General features: G+C 41.7%; 1 protein-coding gene across 2 annotated transcripts in view; it reads right to left on the bottom strand.

The window, feature by feature from the left end:
• Positions 1-2384: 2384 nt before the first annotated feature.
• Positions 2385-21305, bottom strand: part of ANAPC1 (anaphase promoting complex subunit 1) — a 71248-nt gene continuing 52327 nt past the window's right edge. For both annotated transcript variants that reach the window (XM_066625060.1, XM_066625050.1), the window contains 12 exons: positions 20325-20378; positions 17688-17881; positions 16587-16673; positions 13408-13525; positions 11280-11357; positions 10536-10603; positions 9499-9637; positions 7655-7741; positions 6734-6829; positions 5331-5529; positions 3483-3617; positions 2385-2796 (listed from right to left, as the gene is read on the bottom strand). In XM_066625060.1, coding sequence (XP_066481157.1) covers positions 2681-2796; positions 3483-3617; positions 5331-5529; positions 6734-6829; positions 7655-7741; positions 9499-9637; positions 10536-10603; positions 11280-11357; positions 13408-13525; positions 16587-16673; positions 17688-17881; positions 20325-20378 — 1371 coding nt within the window. In that variant the 3' untranslated portion in view covers positions 2385-2680. The remainder of the gene's footprint in view (positions 2797-3482; positions 3618-5330; positions 5530-6733; positions 6830-7654; positions 7742-9498; positions 9638-10535; positions 10604-11279; positions 11358-13407; positions 13526-16586; positions 16674-17687; positions 17882-20324; positions 20379-21305) is intronic.

Here is a 21305-nt window from a genome sequence, read left to right as displayed (position 1 = left end):
TAGGCACAATAGGCTTCATATCTGCTAATTTGGTATCCACTAGGTTTTCCAGAAACCTACCCCTAATGGATAACAAGAACTGACTGTATTTACGTACGTTGCTTGGAAGGCTGGTGACTTGAATTGATTTATAGAATCAAATGAAGAAGTATATATATATATTTTTTAATCACAGGATTTCCACAGCCTACACAACTTTTTGCTTTGTGAAGCAGTTGACAGCATGGGACAAAACAACTGCAGTGAAAGGAGTCAAAACAAGTCTTTCTTGAGATTAGACCCTCCTCAGAATCTGGCACAGAGCTTAAAGAAGCCCTGTAAAAACCAACTAGTAAACTGTTGGTTAATCAGATACAGGATGTTTATTCAATATACCTTTCAGGGCATATTCTGTGGTGCTGGGCTACTCATTCAGGATGATTCTCTAGGGACTTGCAGAGCTGTGGAACATGTTTGGGCAACAGAGGAGGAAGGCCTGTCATTTACTAATCAGTAGAAGCTTCTGCTGCACACTGTTGTCCCTACACTGAATTAGAGCGTTGCGCATCATTTGATTTTTTCTGTAAACCTCTTTGTGAACTTTTTGTTGAAAAGCAGTATATAAATACTGTTGTTGTTATTATTTTCACAATGCTTCACACTACCCAGCAGGTCACTTCATGACATGATACTGTAGGTCTTCAGATAGTTTTGTAGGCACTGCCTTATGGTAGCAATCTGCCATAGACGTTATACTGTGGTTTGGGGGAGATGCCGACTCTCACCAGTTCAAAGTAATGAGGAAAAAAAGCTGTGCTGGGTAGAGATTACTGACTGATAAAAAAGGGAAGGCACAAATGCAACCACCACTGGCCTTAGTTTTGACCCTATTAGTCCATTTCACAAGGAGTGGATTTCATGCATCCTGCAGGAGTCACCACTTAAAGGAGTAAAACTTTTCTGAACTCACACAAAACTAATGAGTGCTAGTACCTAATGGATAAGATGCGGGCATTTTATACCAGAAACTGTGGGCATATACTGCATCCATGGCGTTCTATGCATGAGGTTCCCAAATCTCCAGTTAAAGGATGTCAGGTAGCAGCAACACTAGCACTTCCTCCTGAGATGTTGCAGAACCTCTGCCAGTCAGAATATATTGGGCTAGATGCACCAAAGGGCTGACTCAGTATAAGGCAGCTTTATAAATCCACTGAGCCCTTGGCCTTAAAAGAGATACAACCACCACCACCACAGAGTTTCTGCTCAGATAGGATTATGCAAAGGTCCTACCCTCTGTATCTATGTATTGTAAGCATTAACACCATTCAAAGGAGGGAGCGGGAACAATTGAAAAAGAAAGCAAGTGCACAAGGATAAGTGTGCTTGCACTATTTGATAACATAAAACCTTGTTGCTACAGGATTCTGGTTAAAAATGCCCAGTTAATAATAATAATAATAATAATAATAATAATAATAATAATAAATTTTATTTATACCCCGCCCTTCTCCCTAGAGGGACCTAGTTGAGATGGGCTTTTCTCTTATTGAGTTCTCCTCCTCATCAGAGCACTAAATTCACCCTCCCCAAGCAGAACATGTCCATACAATTTATTGTTTCTTCTTACAGTGTGGATTTTTTGCAACACTTGCCACCATTTTGAGCCTTTTGCATTCATGATGCAGAGGACCGCAGCAACTTGGTATGGGACAGTAATGAAACCAGGCTGCCTTTCCCCACAACACTAACAAGCAGGGCCTATAATGCTCTGCAACACAGAGCTGAACATGGTAAGAAAAACTGAGCTACAATGCTGAATACCCCATGTCAAGGGGTCACTTTCCTGACGTGGAATGCAACTCACCCCATGACCCAATGCCATTCATCATGCTGTGCTTTTTCCTGCCCCCAGTTGTCACTACGTGGGACAAAGAAAATATGTTCTCATCTCCTCAAGACACAGGATACATTGTACTAGATATTGCAGGGAAGGAGGGCTGACCATAGGGTTACAATTTTTAGTGCCATCTTGTGTTTCTCAAAACACTTGGCCCCACTCTAAAAAGTGTCAATGAGAACCTGTGATTTACCATTAAGCCAAGCATGCAATGCAGGCCTGATGGAAAGAGTTGACCCTCTTCCCAATGATTTCCCTTGCTGTTCTCTTATACTAAAGGATTATCTAAGGCAAGGTCAGTGGCACAGCATCCCAAGCCTTTGCTATATTTTTTACTTGCATTGAGCCATGTGTGAAAATTTACATGCAAAAAGTCTTCCAAGAAGAAGCTCAGCTTGGCTTTGGTTGCTTTTGTAGATTTTGAACAACTATCTCTAATGATTAGAAATGGTTTTTAATCAAGTGCCTCTGCCCCAAGAACACTGCACTGAATGGGGCTGACAAATACATTCCAGGTGGTTTATTTTCCTTATTCATCATCAAGGACTTTGTTTTTTTGCAAACAAGCTTTATTTACAAAAAGTAAACGTATTAATCTGCATGGACACCTCAACTGTCCAACAATATATAAACCTCTCTTTATCACTCTCAAAACAAAAAGGGAATGAAAATAGGTATTGAATGTGGTCTGTAAACTTAGAAAGTGCAGCCAAATTTATCAACATGTTTTTCATTCAGCGTTAAATACTATGTTGGTACTGTCATTTGGTCACTCAGATGAGTCAAATTCATGTTCATGTCTCACAAAACCATTGACTGTGGATTTCCCAGCAGTAGTGGTGCAAGTCTTAGCAGTGCACGGACTGGCATTTTCAGTGGCTTGAATTTCAACAGCAGTTCAGAAAAGCTTGCGCTACCTAGAAAAATAAAAATGAGAAAATTGATTGCATCTTCAAGCAGAGTGTGCATATCAAAAGACCATGGAAGCAGAATATGGCTCTTGTTCAATGTAAAACAGTTTTGTCATTCCTTTTGGTACCTATTATCATTTTACACACACACACACACACACACACACACACACACACAGAGATGAGGCCTCGGTATCTGCAAGGGATTCGTTCTTGGACCCCTGGAAAAAAACCAAAAACCACAGATAAGGTCTCCAGAAATCAAACTTTTTTTGGCCATTTGGAAACCCAGAGGCCACAGGCAGATGCACACAGCCACTGCAGGTTTCAGAAAGACCTCTGGAGGTGACCGGAACAGAGCCTCAGTCCCCTTCAGAGGGTTCAGGTGAAGCCAAATCTAGCTTAACGAGGGCCAGGCAACCCATGATGAGCCAGATCCAGGATATAAAATCTGTGAATAAACAGGCTCCATATGGCTATCCAGGAGGCACATTTAATCTGCATTGCCATGAACTCATTTGGTTCCTTACAATGGGTTAGGTACTGCTACAGAGAGCAATAGCCTGTCAACTGCTGGGTTAGCAAATGCATGGTTAAGGCAAGATGCACCAATTGTTGAACTATTACAGCAATACAATGTTGCACTGTTTTGTCAATTTCCTTTTTAAAACAAATTTGATGTTTCATTTTACCTTCCAAACCTCCTGCTAACAGCTGCCCTGGAGTTGGGACAGAGTGGTATATGAGGAAGCAGGCCAACATACTTAGTTGAGATTCCTCTGTAGGTTGTCCACTTAAATAAGAGTGCAGGCAGACATCACCTCCAGCTGTAATACACAAGAGAATCAGGCTCAGATTTAGTGGACATTTTTTTTACTTGCTGGATAACAGTTTGACTAGATGTCAAAGCTCAGATGGTGTAGTGATTCTGGTGTTGGCCATAGACCTGGAAGATCCAGGTTCAAATTCCTGCCCAGCCATTAAGCTTCCTGGGTGACCTTGGGACAGTCACTATCTCTCAGCCTCACCTACTACACAGGGTGCTGGTGAGGACAAAAGGTGCCATGTACAGCATCCTGAGCTCCTTGGAGGAAGGGCAACATAAAAATATGAAAAAATATATGGGTAGAAGAAATCCGTGTCATTCAATTCTCTTCAAAACAAGAAACTACTCTCTCAGCTGTAGCGTTCTGAAAGTATTTATATCTCCCTGGGGAGAAATATACAGGGATAGGAAGGAATCAAGCCAATTGCCAATCAGTAATCCTCCCTTAAAGGTACAAAGGTAGGGTACTTTTGCCTTTGCCTGTCTTTTCCCCATCAACTTCTGCACACTGAAATCTATACTACGCTGCATGAGATGCAGGTAGCACACAGTACTAAGTGAAATCATAGAAATCTACTTAGCCAGATTTGTTCTTAATGGCTTCAATTCATGACAGAACAGAATGGTTGTGTGGCTTTTAAAATGTTCTGGTTTGTCCACAAAGACTTATTAAAGGAGGATTTATGACATGTGCCAAACCAGTGTCGTAAACTTAGGGGGGTTTGGGGTGCTCAGAGTTCTTGGTTCTTGAACCCTAAAGCCCTCAAGGCCCCTCTGCTTAGTAGTACTGCCACAACCCTGTATGTGCCAGTGTCTCAGTGCCAGGGACACTGAGACCCTCCAGGCTTAATTCTATCCCTTGCAGGCACTGAGCACTTTTTCCAGTTAAAGCTTCAGTCCTCAAGTTACTAGACCTCAATGAGCACTTGGTAGCTTGCTGAATGGCTAGGCAGGATTCTGAACCTTTGTCCCCAACAGACAATGAAACAACTTGGTAAAAGAGATTTTAGTTTATTAAGTACATAAGGTTACATAAGGCAGCAAATGCTAGAGGCATAAACATCTAGGAAACATATCAGCAATAAAATAATAAAGCTAGCTGGCTATCACTATTAATACCTATCTCTCACCTGGGTCAGTTACTCTTGTAGCTCTCTTAGCCCCAGGTTACCTGTGAGGCCAGATGCCCATGGTGGACAATGGAGCTCTCAGCCTGCAGGATCTTGCACTCAAAAACTCTGGAGACTGTCCAATCACAAACTTTTGAGGAAAGAACCTTTTCGGAGTGGGTCTGGTTGCTAGCCCTCCTAGTTCTTACCCCTCCCAACTGGAGATCCATAGCTGCATTCCATTCCGCTTGATCAGGCACCCCTCAGTCTACTGAGGTGTTAAACATTCCAATGGGTTGTAATTCTTGTTGTCTGTCTTTTCTGGCCAGCAAAGGAGAGACAACAATCTTTTTGTTTGTTTACTCACATTCTTGCAGCTAGGAACTGCTAGCCACTTCTCTGTTACTGACTGAGTTTGGTTCAGGCTTGACATGCTAACCTAGGCCTAAACTGTACATATTCATGACAACCAGGTACATGGTTTTAGAGCAGGAGTTCACGCCACTGTCTTAGCTGTGTTGCTATGCAGAGAAGCATTATTTCTAATACTTCAGTCGTGTCGACTGTTTCAGACTTATCTAGCACTAAATCCCTGTTCCTCTTACCTTGCAACCACTGATCCAAGGTATTATCAATAGAACACTTCATCACAGGTAAGAACTCAGAGTTCATGAAAAGCCCTCGGTGTGGGTTTTTCCTCATTCTCTCCTGGTGACTTCTGGAATTAAAAAATTCTAGAACCAACTTTATCTGCCATAAGTCAAATGCCTCAGACAATTCTCTTCTTTCTAATCTTCTCACAGCCTACCAGAAACGGAAAAAGAAAGCAGATGAATACAATACAGCAGGAATAAGGAAACATTTCTCCAACTGCTAATTATTGTTCTGCAAAATCCTCACATATGTGGACTTACCCTTCCCTAACTATCTTTAAACAGGAGGGCATGCAGGATGAGGTTATGTGATCAGTGTCACAGATGACTGCATTCTTATCAGTTATTTGTACAAACAATTCTGTACTCTAAAATACTCTTTGCCCGTGGATCAGGAAGCTGTATGACTCTTTGTTATGGCTCTTGTTGCTGAGTGGCTCATCATCTTTGGATCCCTGATCGCCTGCACTATACCCTTCCCTTTTATGCAGTGCCATGCTGTTTAATGATTGGACATCTGGGAGGGGTTAGGAGGCATTGTGTCAGCATTAGGGTTTGTGTGAGACAATGCAGGATTGTGAGTGGGTGGTTGAGGAGGTGTCCTGCGAGTGAGTTTTGGTTGTGATTCAGAAGTGTTAACCTTTGGTCTTGAATTAAGGAACTCAAGGAGAAGCTGGTGTTCTCTATCTTGATGAGAGAGCAATGGGGGAGAGGGTGGAAACCTCTGGCGCCATGAGAGGGGGACAGGGGGCGAGAGAGTTCAGTGAGAGGGGGTGTTGTATGTAGTAATAATTTAATACTGAAGTGAGAGTGACTGAATGCCGAGTGGAGTGTGTGGTCGAGGTTGTGTGGTTTATAGGTCAACCCTGCCGAAGGGTAATGTGTTGACATCTCGAGGGAGTTGCGTGTGTGAGTGCAGTCACCATTAATAGAGTGAGTGGATTTTTTTTTTAATTTTAATTTTGGGTTCCAAGTTTTATTGTGTTTTATTTTTGAAATTTTTTTATACATATTTATATTTTTAATGTTTTTTATGATTTCTTTTGTAAGTCGCCTTGAGTGCCCTTTACTCAAGAATGGCGGGATATAAATTCTATAAATAAATAAATAAATAATAAAATCAAGATACAACAACAATACAGAACCACAGAAGGAATATAGGGAAATATCTCCCAGTTGCTACAAAAAACTCACCAGATAAACTCATCATTAGAATCCTGCAAGCTTCCAAAGCATAATTTCAAATTCACCATCTTTACATTTTTCTACCACAAATTTACGGTTTTTTGTTTTTTTTAAATGGACATAAGCAGTAGGGAAAAAATGTGACAGAAAGGTATATTTATTTACGTTACCTGATCAATTGCTATGTAAGCTGGGAGCATCTCTGGATTCTCCTGAGTGACACACTCATATAGGATAGATGAAAAGAGATCAAACACTTCCTGTTTCTGAAAAACAAATAATCCAGAAAGTGTACACCTTGCAATGCATTGATTGCATATTTCCTTACTCTGCTGGTATCTGTTACACTTGAATGGCCAATATTGTCAGCTGGAATGGGTGTTCCTTATCCAATCTTTAAAAAATTATATGCAAAAATAGGTTTTAAAATAAAATATCTTCCCTTAGCACACTTAAAAATTACCCTCCATCTCTGTCTATAAAGAGAGAGTCTGCACTCTATGGAATAACGTGTTCTAATCTTTAGATCTGATTTTTTGTTTGTTTTATTATGCAATAGGATCATAATCAAGAACTAGGAAGCCAGAATGCAAGGCAAACTGGGAAATTCCCCAAAAAGCATTTAAATAATGTACAGCCTCACAATGAGTCTACAAGTGACTCTTAAGTGATTGGTAGCCTTAAGTAAGCTGTTCATCAGCCACAAAGAATTCAGGGAATCTCAGTCTGATATTAGCTTAAGTACCGGACCAAAAGCAATCTCTCTATCTTGGAACCGAGATTGAAAATCTCAGCATTTCTTCCTTTGCTAATACATAAGCCTCTGCCATTACTTTGTTCCATTTCAATTTGTCCCAAGCACACTCTTTCAACAATGGGCAATGTCACACTTGTATTTTTATGTTTCTTTTTAACATGAATTAATTTACTTCTTCATATGAAACAGCTGAGGCTAGAGCCGCTTGCTGTGACGACATACATTCTGCTACCATAATCAAACTATTTTAAAATCTATTCCATCATCACTACCATAGCTGGTTTGTAGAGAACTCATTTCTTTTTTAAGCTAGTTATACACATTGACAACGTACTTGCCCCATATTCACAGCTGGTTTGCAAAAATAGTCAGCAAATGAGAGCAGTGCTGGATCAGATGTGAAAGCAGAAATAGCTTCTGGCTGAAAATAAAATGAAATTTTAAATTAATATATTGTTTCCTCTTTTGTTGTTCTTTATGGGCAACCAGAAATTATACAACGCTTCTCACTACAATCTATCACTTCCTTGAAAAATGGAACAACCAAAAAAGTCTTCACCCCTTAGCACAGGGGTGTCAAACATAAAGCCCACGGCAGCTTTTTATCTGGCCCTCGGGTTCTCAGCCGTTGAGCAATTCTGAGGTGACACTGCTGAAAGGGTGGCCCGCATGATAATTGGGCTCTCCCATATCTTGAAATATGATCAGGATTTGTGTATTTTCTCTCCTGTCATTAGCAGCTAATGAGTTCCCACACGAGAACAGAGTGTTTATTTCTGGTTTTGACTCATTTAATGACATCACTTTCTGTGTAATGACATCAACTCCGGCCCTCAGCAGGCATCATGAATGCTATTCGGCCCTCTGTATGACATGAATTTGACACCCCTGCCTTAGCACAAAGTTCAAGTCTGAAGAAGAGTTATATGCATTTCAGAAACTTATTTCCATACTGACACAGCTGAGCAAACTGTACCTTCTGAACCCTTCTGAAGCAAGTGAAACAGGCCATTTTAATTTTGCAACAGGAGTTCAGTGCTTTGGTTGTTTTGCATGTATGCAGTAAAATGTGCAACTATGATTCCAATATTCATTCAAATTCTGCTCTGTAAAACTCTCCTTCCCCCAGCCTTCAGAAATGAAAATGTTTGTATTGTCATGATTCTTTGACCTTCCTCTCAAAATGTCACACACCTGACGTCATGACACACATCTGAAAGAGGATGGCTGAAAACAGGCCCTTTACCTTGGCATGGGAAATAGCCACATGATCAATCTTGTGCCTGAGGTCATGCTATTCAGCCCTGCAACTTGGGATCCCAAGCACCTCCCATTCTGCAGGACATAAGTGCAAAGAAAACCCCAAACTTCCCAACTCAGGGGTGAAAAACCTATTTGGTATTGACAGCTGTGATGGTCAATGTAAACTGCACAGTTCTAATCCAACGTCCTTAGTTTATTTTCACAGTATGTTTATGAACTTGGACTATGGCAAACAGCTGACCATTATGCAGCACTTATTTAACCCACTGCCCAAAGGAGACATCACAGTGTCAGCAAATGAACACAGTGTTACTTTGTGTGTATCAGAAAGCCAATTTCCAGTTGCTGACACTACATGCAAAATTGAGTTGGGATTGTACCCATTTGGTTTTAAGCTTAATATTCCTCAGCTCTTTCATTCTGACAGTGAAACTCACAGACGTGAAAAACTCAAGTCAATTCTTGAAAGACCTTGAGATCTGCAAGTGGGACAAGCTGAACAATGACTTTGGGCTTTTCATTTAGTAATTTTTGCCTGCCCATTTGCAAACTTTTTATTTTTATTTTTTGCAGCTCCAGGCCTGGAAGTTTACTCTGTAATTTGTTTTTTAATGGCACCTAGCATTTTGACCATTCCAACAACACTCCATAAACCAATTCAAGGTGCTTGCAGGGAGGTGGAGGAATGGCAGGGCAATGGACACTCTGCAGCTTACATTAATTTCTCAGTTGTAAGTCTGACCTCATAACTCAATGCAAAACCCAAGCTCCTAAGTACAGTTTGCTTATGAAGTTCTGCCAACATGCATGTGAGACATAGTTAAACATTATTTCTGCTAGCAAGTGCTAGTAAGATCAGAAGGCAGCCCACAGGCATGGTCAGCTCTTTTAACTTGACAGTTGTACAATAACCACCTTGAATGCACGGGCATCTGCATTACGGTGAGTGAAGGTCTGTGCTAGCAGACTTCGCCAACCCATTGGATCCTCCTTGTAGGAAAGCTGCCCAGCTCTCAGTTTTACATACAGGACACCGTCTTTTGAGAGGATCGATCTGGAAAAGGAAAGAAAATCAGTTTTTACATAATACTTTTTATTTTATTTTTCATGGCCATCTGGAGTACAAGCAAGAATCACATAACACGATGACAGATGTTTCAGCAAGCATTTACTTGTTTCCAGAATTTGTATCCCATCTTCTCACTAACAGGTGGTTGAGAAAAGTAAAATAAAATTTTTATTGGGTTCCTTTGTCTCCCATATCAGCCTGCCTAGCTCCAACAATAAGCATCAGAAAACTTGTTCTCTGGTCTTCCACTAACAGAAATCCAGCTAGTAGATTCAAAAGGCAGGGCCTTCTCAATGATGGCCCCATTTCTGTGGAACTCCCTTCCCAGAAAGATCTGCACAGCCTCTACACTTGCAATTTCTAGTAAGAAGCTTAAAATGTTTTTATTTTGCAGGAACTTCTTGTTTATATGAGTTTTTAAAGCTGTTGTATAGTGACTATAGATATTGTATTATTATTCGTTTATGACTGCTATTCCTGTTAATTTTTTGAAAACTAATTTGAGCTATAAATTGAGCAAGAAAATAAATCTATACATATTCGTGGATGCATATAGGATCTCTTGTGGCTTTGACCTTCAGGAAAAACGGTATATAATATTTTTAAAATAAATAAATAGCGTGCCGAAAACAAAAAACAAACTGTCCTATTTTCAGAGAAGAATTTCATAGGGATCTCATGCATGAAAGAGAACTGTGAAATAAAGGTTAACATGTTCAAAATATGAACATGTAAAATGAAGTTCCACTCTCACTTAACTCTGACAACCCCCAAGGACAAGTAGATTTTACAACTGCAAGAGCAGGTCAGATTTGAGTATCCAGAGTCACTCTAACTTTCGGGCATTGGTTTACTGTGCTGACACTCCATCATGAATACTCACTTCAAATGGTGCATGCCTTTACTTAGATCAATCAGCAGTTCCCAGTATCGGGGGCCTTTCACTCTGATCTGGAAACAGAAAACATTTCAGCTGTTAGCTACATGTCAGAAAAATATACATACTGAATGGGATCCAAAGCACTGCAGGTGGTAGTCTATTTGGGCACGGAGACTTTTCAGGACACCTTTTCTAGTGACAACCTCCCCATGCTGCCTCTTCCAACACCTCTCCCCAAATTTGGGTTCTGTGGAGCTGCATCACATAGCTGCCCCAGAAGAAACACTGAACCCATGCATGCAACAGAAGGGATTTTTGCACCAGTGGGTGGAAAGAGGATTAAATTCCTAGACTTTTACATAATACACATTTCTAACATTATAATTTAACTCTTTAAATTAAATATGCTAAAACTTCTAGCTGTTGTTCTGGAAATATATTTTTCTCCCTTATCCAGCTATCTCAGTTCTAATGCAGCTTGACATTTATCTGTATAAGAGAAATAAGGAATTGAAAGACAGGAGTCAATTCTCTGACAGCCATCTTCCCAAGTGGTCTAAATTATTACTTGAATTGTCTTTATTTAAATCAGGTCCTTCTTGCCAGGAAGGAGTCAAGACAGCTGAAACTCAAGTGCCGAGAAGGGGCTTAAAAGTCCTCTGCTACCCGTTAAAGAGGGGCTCTTTCAGCCCACATAATATTTCTTGCTAGATTAACATTGCTCAAAAATTGAACTATGTTACATACCTGCTTTAACAAGTGAAATTCAGGCAGAAGGGTGGGTGCCATTAGTTCTTCAGTTGTCTGTTCATACCACTGGGTTCCCTTTGAAACACAAGAAATAAGAATAATTTTTGTCAAAACACTGTAGAATGCACACTATAACCACACTAGAGGCTAAACTTGATGTGACATGAGAATTCTGTACTTAAATTCCTGATATCTTTTTCACAGAGCAGCTGGGGGCAAGCTGATTTCGAATGCTGCAGGGAAAGTAAGTCGAACCTTTTCCTGAACGCTTTCCAAATCTCTCTCTCTCACTCTCACATGCCCCATTAGCTGAAGAAGGAAAAACTTTCAGCTACAAGTTTTCCCTTCCACAGTGAATAGCATCTTTGGGAGCTTGATTCCAGCTGGGGAATCATCATGGACCCCCCAAAGATCACGCCAAAGACTTGACCCCTCTCCTGCAGCAGTTTTTGAAAAAGGAAAAGATGTTGCAAGTTCCAATCACAAACTTTCATTTAATGTATAAGTTCAGCTCCAATTCAGACCAACTGCACAGATTCACATACAGTGAGAAGAATATTCCATTAGTGCTTTTGTCATTAAGCCAAGCAGCATAGAAAGACTAATTTATGCTCTTTGATTTAGGAATACACATGTTTAAGATGAGTCACGTAGTTCCAAATGTGATAAATACTAGTTGGTCTTATCAAGCATGGTTAAGGTACCCTGTCCAAAAAGACAGGCTACAAGATGACTATGTGGCAAATCCTTCCTCAGCCACATACACTCTGGGAGAGAGTAGGAAAGCTGCTGTCTGGGAGCCCAATCCTGAGCTTGACACATCGGCTTACTGCTGGCGCACACTGTCGCAAACATGCCATAAGGCACATTTGCAAGGCCTAATGCCAGGCCGGCCACGGTGGCCGGGCCACAGTGAGGAAAGTGGGGGCAGGGAGGAAGGCGGGGAGGAGGCATTCTGGGGAGGGGGGAGGTAGGCAGAGGGCAGAGAGAGGGTGGGGAGGAGGCGTGCCCGGGAGGCGGGAAGAGGGTGGGTGGGAGGTGTGCCGGGGGGGGAGGTAGCGGGGAAAGAGGCAGGTCTGGTGGAGCTCCGCTCTGGCTTGGCGCCCTACATGAACGCTTTCACCTCACCCCCAATCTTTTGGTTGGTGATGAATTGAGTAGCCCCATTGCAGGGCTACTTCCCTTACCCGGGAGAAGGGGACGAAAGTCCCCTTCTCCCGAGATGCTGCCTGCAGTAGCCCGAGGTGTGCAGGATACAGTGGCAGCCATTTTTGGTTGAAGCTGCGTGCCACTGAAGCTGCGTGCCAAGGGAGCTCAGGATTGGGCTGCCTGTCTCCTCACAACACTCCCCTCCCCCACCAATCTTCAAATGTGAGGGACACCAATATTGGTCTTCCTTACAGAGTTTATAAGGATGACGGAGAGAATGCCAGTGAGATGCTTTGAGTCATTTAGTGCTTCTAGAGTGCTGAACAGACATTCTGTTTTTATTATGCCGGACACAAAACGCTACTTAGAGAAATGACTACATCTTGACATGGTGCTCAAATTAGCAATAACACTAAATTAGAGCTATCATTGCCAGTCACATGCTTCAAATATTACAAGCCCAACACATGAGAATGACAGCATATTCTCACTGCCAGCAGTACACTGATCACTGTATGTCATTTTCAACAGCATCTTTTAGCTACTCCCCGTACACTGTGTAATAACTGTCCAAGATAGGAGAAAAGTAATAGGCCTCCAAAATCCCCCACCCCATCCTTCCTTTAGCTTCACCATGTACTCTTCACGATTAATCAGTGGACAAACACAAGAGGCTTGAAATGATCCCAGTTAAAAAATAGTTTCATTAACCTAACATTAATCTTGGCATGAGATTGGACTTGATGGTCTTGTGGGTCCTTCCCACTTCTATGATGTGGTAAAAACATATTTGTACAAATCTGTGTTCTGCCTGGGTTTTCTCTCTAGATTTCATGTTTTTGTTTCAATGTTACAATCTGAGGAAGAGCAATTGACAATTTAAGAAGGGACACATTGTGTTAACTCTCCATACATTTCAGAGAATGAAATGTCTTTCTTTTCATTAGGTTTCAGATGCGCTAAAGAATCCAATTACCTTGTAGGTAACCTCAAGGAGTGCATAGCATGGGGTATCTGTATCCACATCCACAGGAACAAGGAGCCTGGGCTCTGCTGCCAGCACATACAGATGCCGTAAGGCCTGCAGGTGATACCTGTGTGCAAAGACAACACCGCAGTGAATTCTGGCTTCTAGAGAAGCACATCTGCCTGCTGAAATCAATTCAACAAGCCTTACTTAAAGCACCTTCCCCTTAAAATGGCGAGATGTGTAGATCTACTTTGTGATTCCACATCTGTGGAATTCCTTCCCCCGAGTGACCAGTTTCAGCCCTAACCTACATCCTAATCAGGATTTTTTTAAAAAGAGTTAACAAATAATAATTTCGGAGGTTTTTTAAGCCAATCTAATTTAGAAGGAGTCCTTAGATTTATAATTGGTGGGTGGATATATGTTTGCCCAAAGGTTGCTGAGAATGCAGCCCTTTTTCCATGAAAACTTAATGCATAGGATGTACTCTGTTCTTGCTTAGAGGGACAAGGGTGAAAGGGTATCACCTTGAAAACCCTTGGGAAGATAAGGACGTTGGTTTTCTGATGTGAGGATGAACAAATGTTCCCCACATAACCCGGGTTTTGTATTCTTCAGCCACTGCTCTCATTCTTACAGTGAAAAAGGAAAGAACAAGTTTCATTTGCTTAGGTGGAAGTTTTCAGACAAGACTTGCAGGTTTCTGGAAGGCTTTCGAGGACTGTTGGCAGTAGGTTTCACAGATTGTGGAAGCTGGATAGTCAACCAAATTCTGCAGTTGGCAAACATCAGTGGAGACTCTAGCTCCAATGGGAGTCTATGAGGCTACTGGAGATCAGGTTGGATATAATACTTAAGAAAACTAGGATTTCAGAAATCTTCATTCCGTCCCGCCTCTTCTTGCATTGTGCATTATGAGAAAAAGGCACTGAACAGTTTCCACAAAAGAACTGCCTGTTCCTGTGCATTACCTCCCATGCACTCAGAGCAACCTCATAAGATTCTGCTTCATGCACCTCTGCTGAATAAGGTGTAGTGGATAGTTAGGAGAAGCTGGGCCTTTTCATTCACGTCATCAATACTTTGGAAGACTGTCCTGAAGCCCCATTATTGCATACATTTCATTGGGTGGCATTTTGGCAAGACCTTTGGCAGAAGTTGATGGCTGCTTTTATGTTGCCAGGATTCTATTGATTGCACTGCTCCTGACTGTTTCACTGATATTTGCTTTAAATTTCCTGTTTAATGCTCCTGACTTTCACTTGCTTTAAATTTCTTGTTGGATCACACTAAATGTGACCTTAATCATATCACTGGCCCCAGTGTGCTCTTCTTTCCGTAAATAGAACATGTAATAATACAATGCGAGAGGATTTTAATCCTATTCCTTCATTTTCCTGAGCTAGGTCGGGATCCTCACACATCATTTGACTGGGGGGAGATATCCCATCATTTTCCACTGCAGCTTGTCCCTACAGAGCAAACAGCAAATGTGGAGCCTTTGAATCCACTGTGAGACAGTGGCATGACATGTAGGGTTAAAACCCACCTACCCTAATCCAGGTTGATTCTCCCATCTACACATGTGTTATTTACAAAGAAAAAGCAAGCACCCTACTGCTAAAGATGTAATTAAAGTCACGTCCAGTTTGGGCAATTCTTAGCTGGGGGAAAAATAGGATTAAATGTCTTAAGAATAAACCAACCAACTACTTAAGGGATAGTCTAGTAATTCAGTCCAGTGCAAAGAATCTTCAAACACTGAAGCTTTCTCATTATTCACCTACTAACACAGTCTTCCTCAGCAGATCATCCAGTTCGATAGAAACAAGGTGACAATGTCAAATGGCTAGGTTATTATTTGATTACTATAATTTATTGTAGATACTTGAGTATAAGTCCATCTCACTGATAAGCTGATGGTAGGTTTTGAGCTAAAAATCATTTTTGAGCTAAAAATCAATTTTTGATGGCCCTCAGATAAATTGAGGTGGGGGGTTTAAACTTTGGGGGCTGTCTGACTATAATTTTATCTGATTTTACCTGAGGCCAAATCCTGAAACATAACCTACCAGTAATTGTTACCTAAGAACTGTACGGTCTCTAATTTATTAAAAATATAGTAAAAGATCATAAGATACATTTTTATTCACCAACTTTTTAAATTCTGGTCTTTACAACCTTTTTGTAAACACTATCAGAGTAAGTGCACTGTAAACAACATACCAGTAGAACCATTAATCAGATCCTTCTTTAAGGTGCCTGGTGTGTTAAGCCAGTGGCTCTACTTACAACATATAACACATAACTGGGAGTGAGCAATTCAATTCACAGCAGACAGATAAGCAACAAGGAATGAGCATGAGCAAGTGCAGCTACACATATTGCAACACTATTTAATCAGAAGTAGACCCCATTGCTTTCCATGAGTGTTGTTCTTAAATAATGGTGCACTGAACTGTAACCTTGGACTTCGTTTCAAATGAAAACAAGGATTACATCCTGGTGTTTAAAAAAACCAAACCTCTGTCAAACATTTGCGTAGTGGAACGAGGCTGCAGAAGGGTCTGCTAAAGAGAACGAGGCTTGCTTGATTTAAATGGAAGCCTTGAGCCCTGGCTTGCTTTTTTATCTCAGGAGGAAAATAAAGTTAACTTTGGCTGCAGTTCGCAGAGACTTATGCCTGGAGACAAATAGCCCTCTAGTTATCTCTGCATTGTCCTCTTGTTCTTCCCAGTGCCCTGACCCCTGAGTGACCTCAAACATAAGGCAAGGAGATGATCTAAGCTTGATTTATTTGCAGAAATTTCTTGCCTTATAGGTGAGTATCTATGGTATTTATTTTAAGTGATCTGTATACACCTCAACCCCTCCCTTCCCCCCCAAAAAGGTGCTTGGGGCAGCTAACAATACAATAAGAGCAAAAAACCCAACCCACAAAATAATTAACACTGCAGCCAATTCCATTAATAGTCAAACTCAAGGAGCCGAAGCATAAAAATAAAGGACCTCAAAAAGAAGAAAAAAGAGCAATTATCATGTGAATATTTTAGGCCTCAATTCTTAACATTATCACATTAATCGGACACCCATGCGGTGAATCCAAGTCTCTCACACAGAAGACTCTATTCACTCCTTCAAACTTGTTTTCAGCCTGCTAATTAGATCAAATGGCTAAACCTTACCTGTTGTCAGTACTGTGAACAGGAAAGTGAGGATACAGAGCACAAAGAAGAGCAGCAATGGAAGAATTGGAAGTGCTAAGTGAGTACCTGCAAAGAAACATGAGGCTTTGTTTTTATCTCAAGGCAACACAGAAAATGGAATTACTAATCATAATTGTCCTTGTAAGAAAGAAATTAAAGGCAGGGTACTAAAAGTGCAGGAGGTGAAAAAACCTTAAAATACTGTACAATTTTTGTAACCTAATTAAGAACACAAACAATCCACACCTCTGAATTCCACACCAAAGTAATACCAAAGCTCTGCTAATGAGACAAGAAGCTGCCTTACACTGAATCAGACACCTGGTTTACCTAGCCGAGTCCTGTTGAATTCATCAGGCAGTAGTTTTCTCTAGACCCAGGCTATTTCCTAATGCAATCCTTTTAACTTGCTACGCCAGGGCCTGGATCTGGATTTTCTCTAGGGGGAGGGGGGGGCCTGGAACTGGACACATTGTCCATCATGGGGGAGGGAATAGTCCTTTCCAATGGCTTAACAAAGCATACTGTACTTGCTTACCTGTGCTTTGCAACATTTTTTTTTTCCTTGCAAGATCTGGGTTTATTATTCTATCCACTTCAAAGAAGCATAAGGCAGAAATGGTGTGGAAACAGAAAAAAAAAGGGGGCTGCAGGAAAACCATAAGAGAGAACAATAACCATAGCAGGGACATGTGGAACTGTGCAGTGTAGTGATGCTCACTTTCTGAACACTGAAATATCTCCTTGGTTCTTCTACTTGGCCATCTGAGTTGTTTACTAGGCACCTGCCCATGAGCGTTTTTTTCCCTCCTAAGTTAAAGAATAATGGTCTGCTGTCTTTAAAGAACACAATAAACTAAATTTGTAGACTGAAGTTCTCTCTGTGCTGAAGGTTGCACCCAAATGTTCATTTTCATGCTTGTACTGCAATCTTGTGGACATGGACAGTACATCCATCCCTGTTTGTAACCTTCCTGAATACAAAGGATAACAGCTTGGCCTGTGGCATTTTGCCTCCTGAATATCTGAATGGATATTAACAATAACAGAGAAGGGGATACCTTTGACATGATCTATTACCTTCCCCCTCCCAAAAAGAGGAGTCCAAGAGCCATATGATGTGCCATATGGAATCCGTAGTTCATCTCTCCACCAGTCTTCTTGTGCATGAAACGACAAAGCTGGAGGACCTTCAAGTTTCCCGACCCTGCCATCACCATTGCAAGGGACAGTAACACCACACTCAAACAAGTCTCCAGGTTATAGTGGCCTGCCTTAATATATACATACACATGGAAAATATAAGCTGTCATTTCCACTTTTATGCATTCTGAATAGGTTTCTAAGCATACAAGAGAAACAGTCGCAAGTTCAAGCAGTAAAGTGATTATTAAGAAAGCTGAAACTCAAGAAGCTCATTTCTAAAAACACACCACAACTGCCCAAGGTCCACCAACTTCACATGTTCTTGTTCCTCTGACTTTAGTATAATCAAAACCAACTCATGAAAGAAAAATGCTTTCCTTGTGACCCTCTGATAGAATCCCCAAAGTTACAATCTATAGAAAAAAGTGGGGACCTGGTTCAGAGGTAACATTCCCATTTCTCCTCATGAGCGTCCTTTTACAGAAGAGTTCCTGTTTGTTAAACCACAGTTTGCTGTGACACCCAAAGAGGGACACTGTGGCTTGAGCACTCCTTATAAACCAGGATCATAAACCCCAGTTTGACTATCAAAGCAATCTGTGGTTCAACAAACCAGAAAGTATTCTCTGAAGTCAGAGGATACTCTCAGGATAGTCAGAGTTACCTCTTGAGAGGAGGCAACTTAGCACTCATTCCTGATTTTAAAAAAGCATAGTTAGATGGCCTGGGAATGTGACATCTGACCAGGCCTTAATGTCGTTAACAGGACTAACATTTAAAACTGCCTGTCTCTATAGAAGTCTACCTCTCTCAGTGAATGCCCCACCAAGTTCAGCACAATCCTATCTTTGACTTGAGCCGGCACAGCTGTCCCCTCATCAGCTTAGAGTGTAGTAAGTGTGCCATAAGGCACATCTGAGCCTCGTAGAGAGCAGACTGGGCTGGCACAGAGGCCCATGCTGACTTTGCAGTGCTGGATCCCAACCATGCACCAAAAGGCACAGGTAAGTGTGTGCCAGGCGATGTAGGGAGGGGGATGGGAGGACGTGCTGGAGGCAGGGAGGGAGAATTTTGTGGCGGGGGAGGGCAGAACAGGGGAGGATTGGGCCCAGTAGGTGGTCAGCGGAGGCCTCCTTTGCTGTATCCTAACACCCACTCCCAGGCTTGGCAGCCCTACATGAGCTTCCCAGATGTGCACCAGTTATATAGTTGACACAGATCCAAGAAGCCCCACAGGGGTGGCTGGGCCTTTATTTGGGGTAAGGTGAAACATATCCCCTTATTCAGAGGAGACCTCCAGCCACCTCCTAAGCTGCACTGGATGCAGTGCAGGCTGTGAAGCCTGGCTGCTCTAGCACAGTTTAGGATTGGGTTGTAAGTATTTTCCAGAAGCAACGACAAACTTTTTTTTTAAATTACGTAATTTTTAATGAGTAGTAATAGGTTTAATTTAAGCAGTTTTAAAAATGTATACTCTTAGCTGTCCTTTACAGCTTTCTTTTGCCTTCCTCCCACACATGCAAAAATTTCCAACCACAAAGCTTGTCCTCCATTATTCCCCCACATGTACGTAAAGAACTCTGCTTGTATGATGGCTCTCTACATCAACCTGCTTGCACAAAGGGGCATAGCCTGGATTACACACTATGGTCCAAATCCTAACCAACTTTCCAGCGCTGGCATAGCTGTGCCAATGGGAGGTGTGCTCCATCCTGCAGTTAGGTGGCACTCACGGGGGCTTCCTCAAAGTAAGGGAATGTTTGTTCCCTTACGTCGGAGCTGCATTGCCCTTATGTCGGTGCTGGAAAGTGAGTTAGGATTGCGCCCTAAGTCACACACATACACACACACACCCCCCCACACGTTAATGATTTTGGCTATTAGATTCCACTGAAAATATCAGAATAGGTATTTTAATTAATGGGAAAATTGTAATAATTATTCTAATAATTTGAATTATGGGGTTTATGTTCAGCCTGCCAACGTAAATTGCCTTGTGTCTATTAGAAAGGTGGTATATAAACACCGTAATAAATAAATGTCATTTTCTCTTTCACAAGAAGCATTAGGGAAATGTTGCAACAGGAAAAAATTCTTTGTGGAACAAATCAGTAATGGTATTTTTAGGCATCCATCTGAGAAACTTTGGCAAGTGAAAGGATGAAAAATCTAGTTGGTAGACAGTACTGAAAAGGCTGACATATGCAGGAGCCCTGAGGTTTACAGACAAGGATCTCTACCACATCTGCATAGGTCACTGCTGGAGAGAGCAACCTCCCACCAGCCCTGGTTGTAGGAGCAGGAGCCCTGATCCAATGGTCCACAAGTACAGCAACAGCCTGCACACCTGTGGATGCTCCTGGAGATCTCCCATGCCAGTGATCAATATTGGTGCAAGTACCCATTTCTGTCCTCCATACAATCAATTGTTTTGGCTGGTGGGGGAAGGTAGGCACTGCAGTGCTTGGGGATGTGTGGGTTGGGTGATGATCTAAACAAGCCACAATATATGATTAAACCAAGACAGTGTTAAGTTTCACTTTGATTAATAGTGAATCTGCAGAAACTTACTATGGAAGCTGTAGCCGAGGATAAACACTTCATGAAATCTTTTGCAAACGCGTACTAGAAAGAAACATTCAAAATGAACACATGCATTAAAGCAGTGGTTCCCAACCTTTAGAAGCTCAGGGACCACTAAGGCAAAATTTGGAGATGGCGGGGACCACATGCAACCCCCCACCCTCGCACACAAAAAATACAATTAAATTTGTAATACATAAGAAGATTATTTAATAGTTAATGTGATGGTTGTGCTTTTATTTGCTTCACTAGCTGTGAAAGTCTTGGGTTTACATGGAATACATGGAACACAAAATAATTCCCCCCCAACTCAGAGGTTTTCATACCCACCCAATTCAATCCAGTCTCTTTGCCCCCACACCAGACCACATTACACACAGCCCTTGCCTGTTTTAAGTGTGGAAAAACACCTCAAAAAGGGAGACAGTAAGCACAAGGGGATTACAGACAAGTCATGCAAGGTAGTTAAATGAGACAACAAAAAGCACACACATCCCTCCACAGTTCCTTTTGTTACACAGCTCTGGCCCTGCTCCCCCCACTTGTGAGTCCAGAGTCCTTAGGAAAGTGTTCAACACAATTTAGGCAGGTCGGTCCTGAAGGAGAAGCACCAGCTCAGAGCGACATCTCAGAATGGCTGCTGCATGTCTCAGGGAAAAAAGTCCTTTTGGTGTGCACTGCAAGGTCTTTAGGGGGGAAAAAGCCTCTCTTCATTTCCTGTTCTAATTGCTGTCATGCTCTAGCTGTGGACTATTTTGGTTGGAGCTAAGAAAGTGTGAGCAAGCCTATAGGTAGGCTGCAGCCACAAAACAACAGCTGCCTACTCTGCCATTAGTCTGTGGAACTCCTTGCCCCAAGATGTGATGATGGTGTCTAGACTAGATGCCTTTAAAAGGGGATTGGAGAAATTTCTGGAGAAGTCCATCACAGCCAGTGTGACTAACAGCCCCATTCTAGGCATGTCTACTC

The sequence above is a fragment of the Tiliqua scincoides genome, chromosome 1 (genome assembly GCF_035046505.1).
Source record: "Tiliqua scincoides isolate rTilSci1 chromosome 1, rTilSci1.hap2, whole genome shotgun sequence".
Classification (NCBI taxonomy): Eukaryota; Metazoa; Chordata; class Lepidosauria; order Squamata; family Scincidae; genus Tiliqua; species Tiliqua scincoides.
This window is presented reverse-complemented; position numbering and strand designations above follow the sequence as displayed.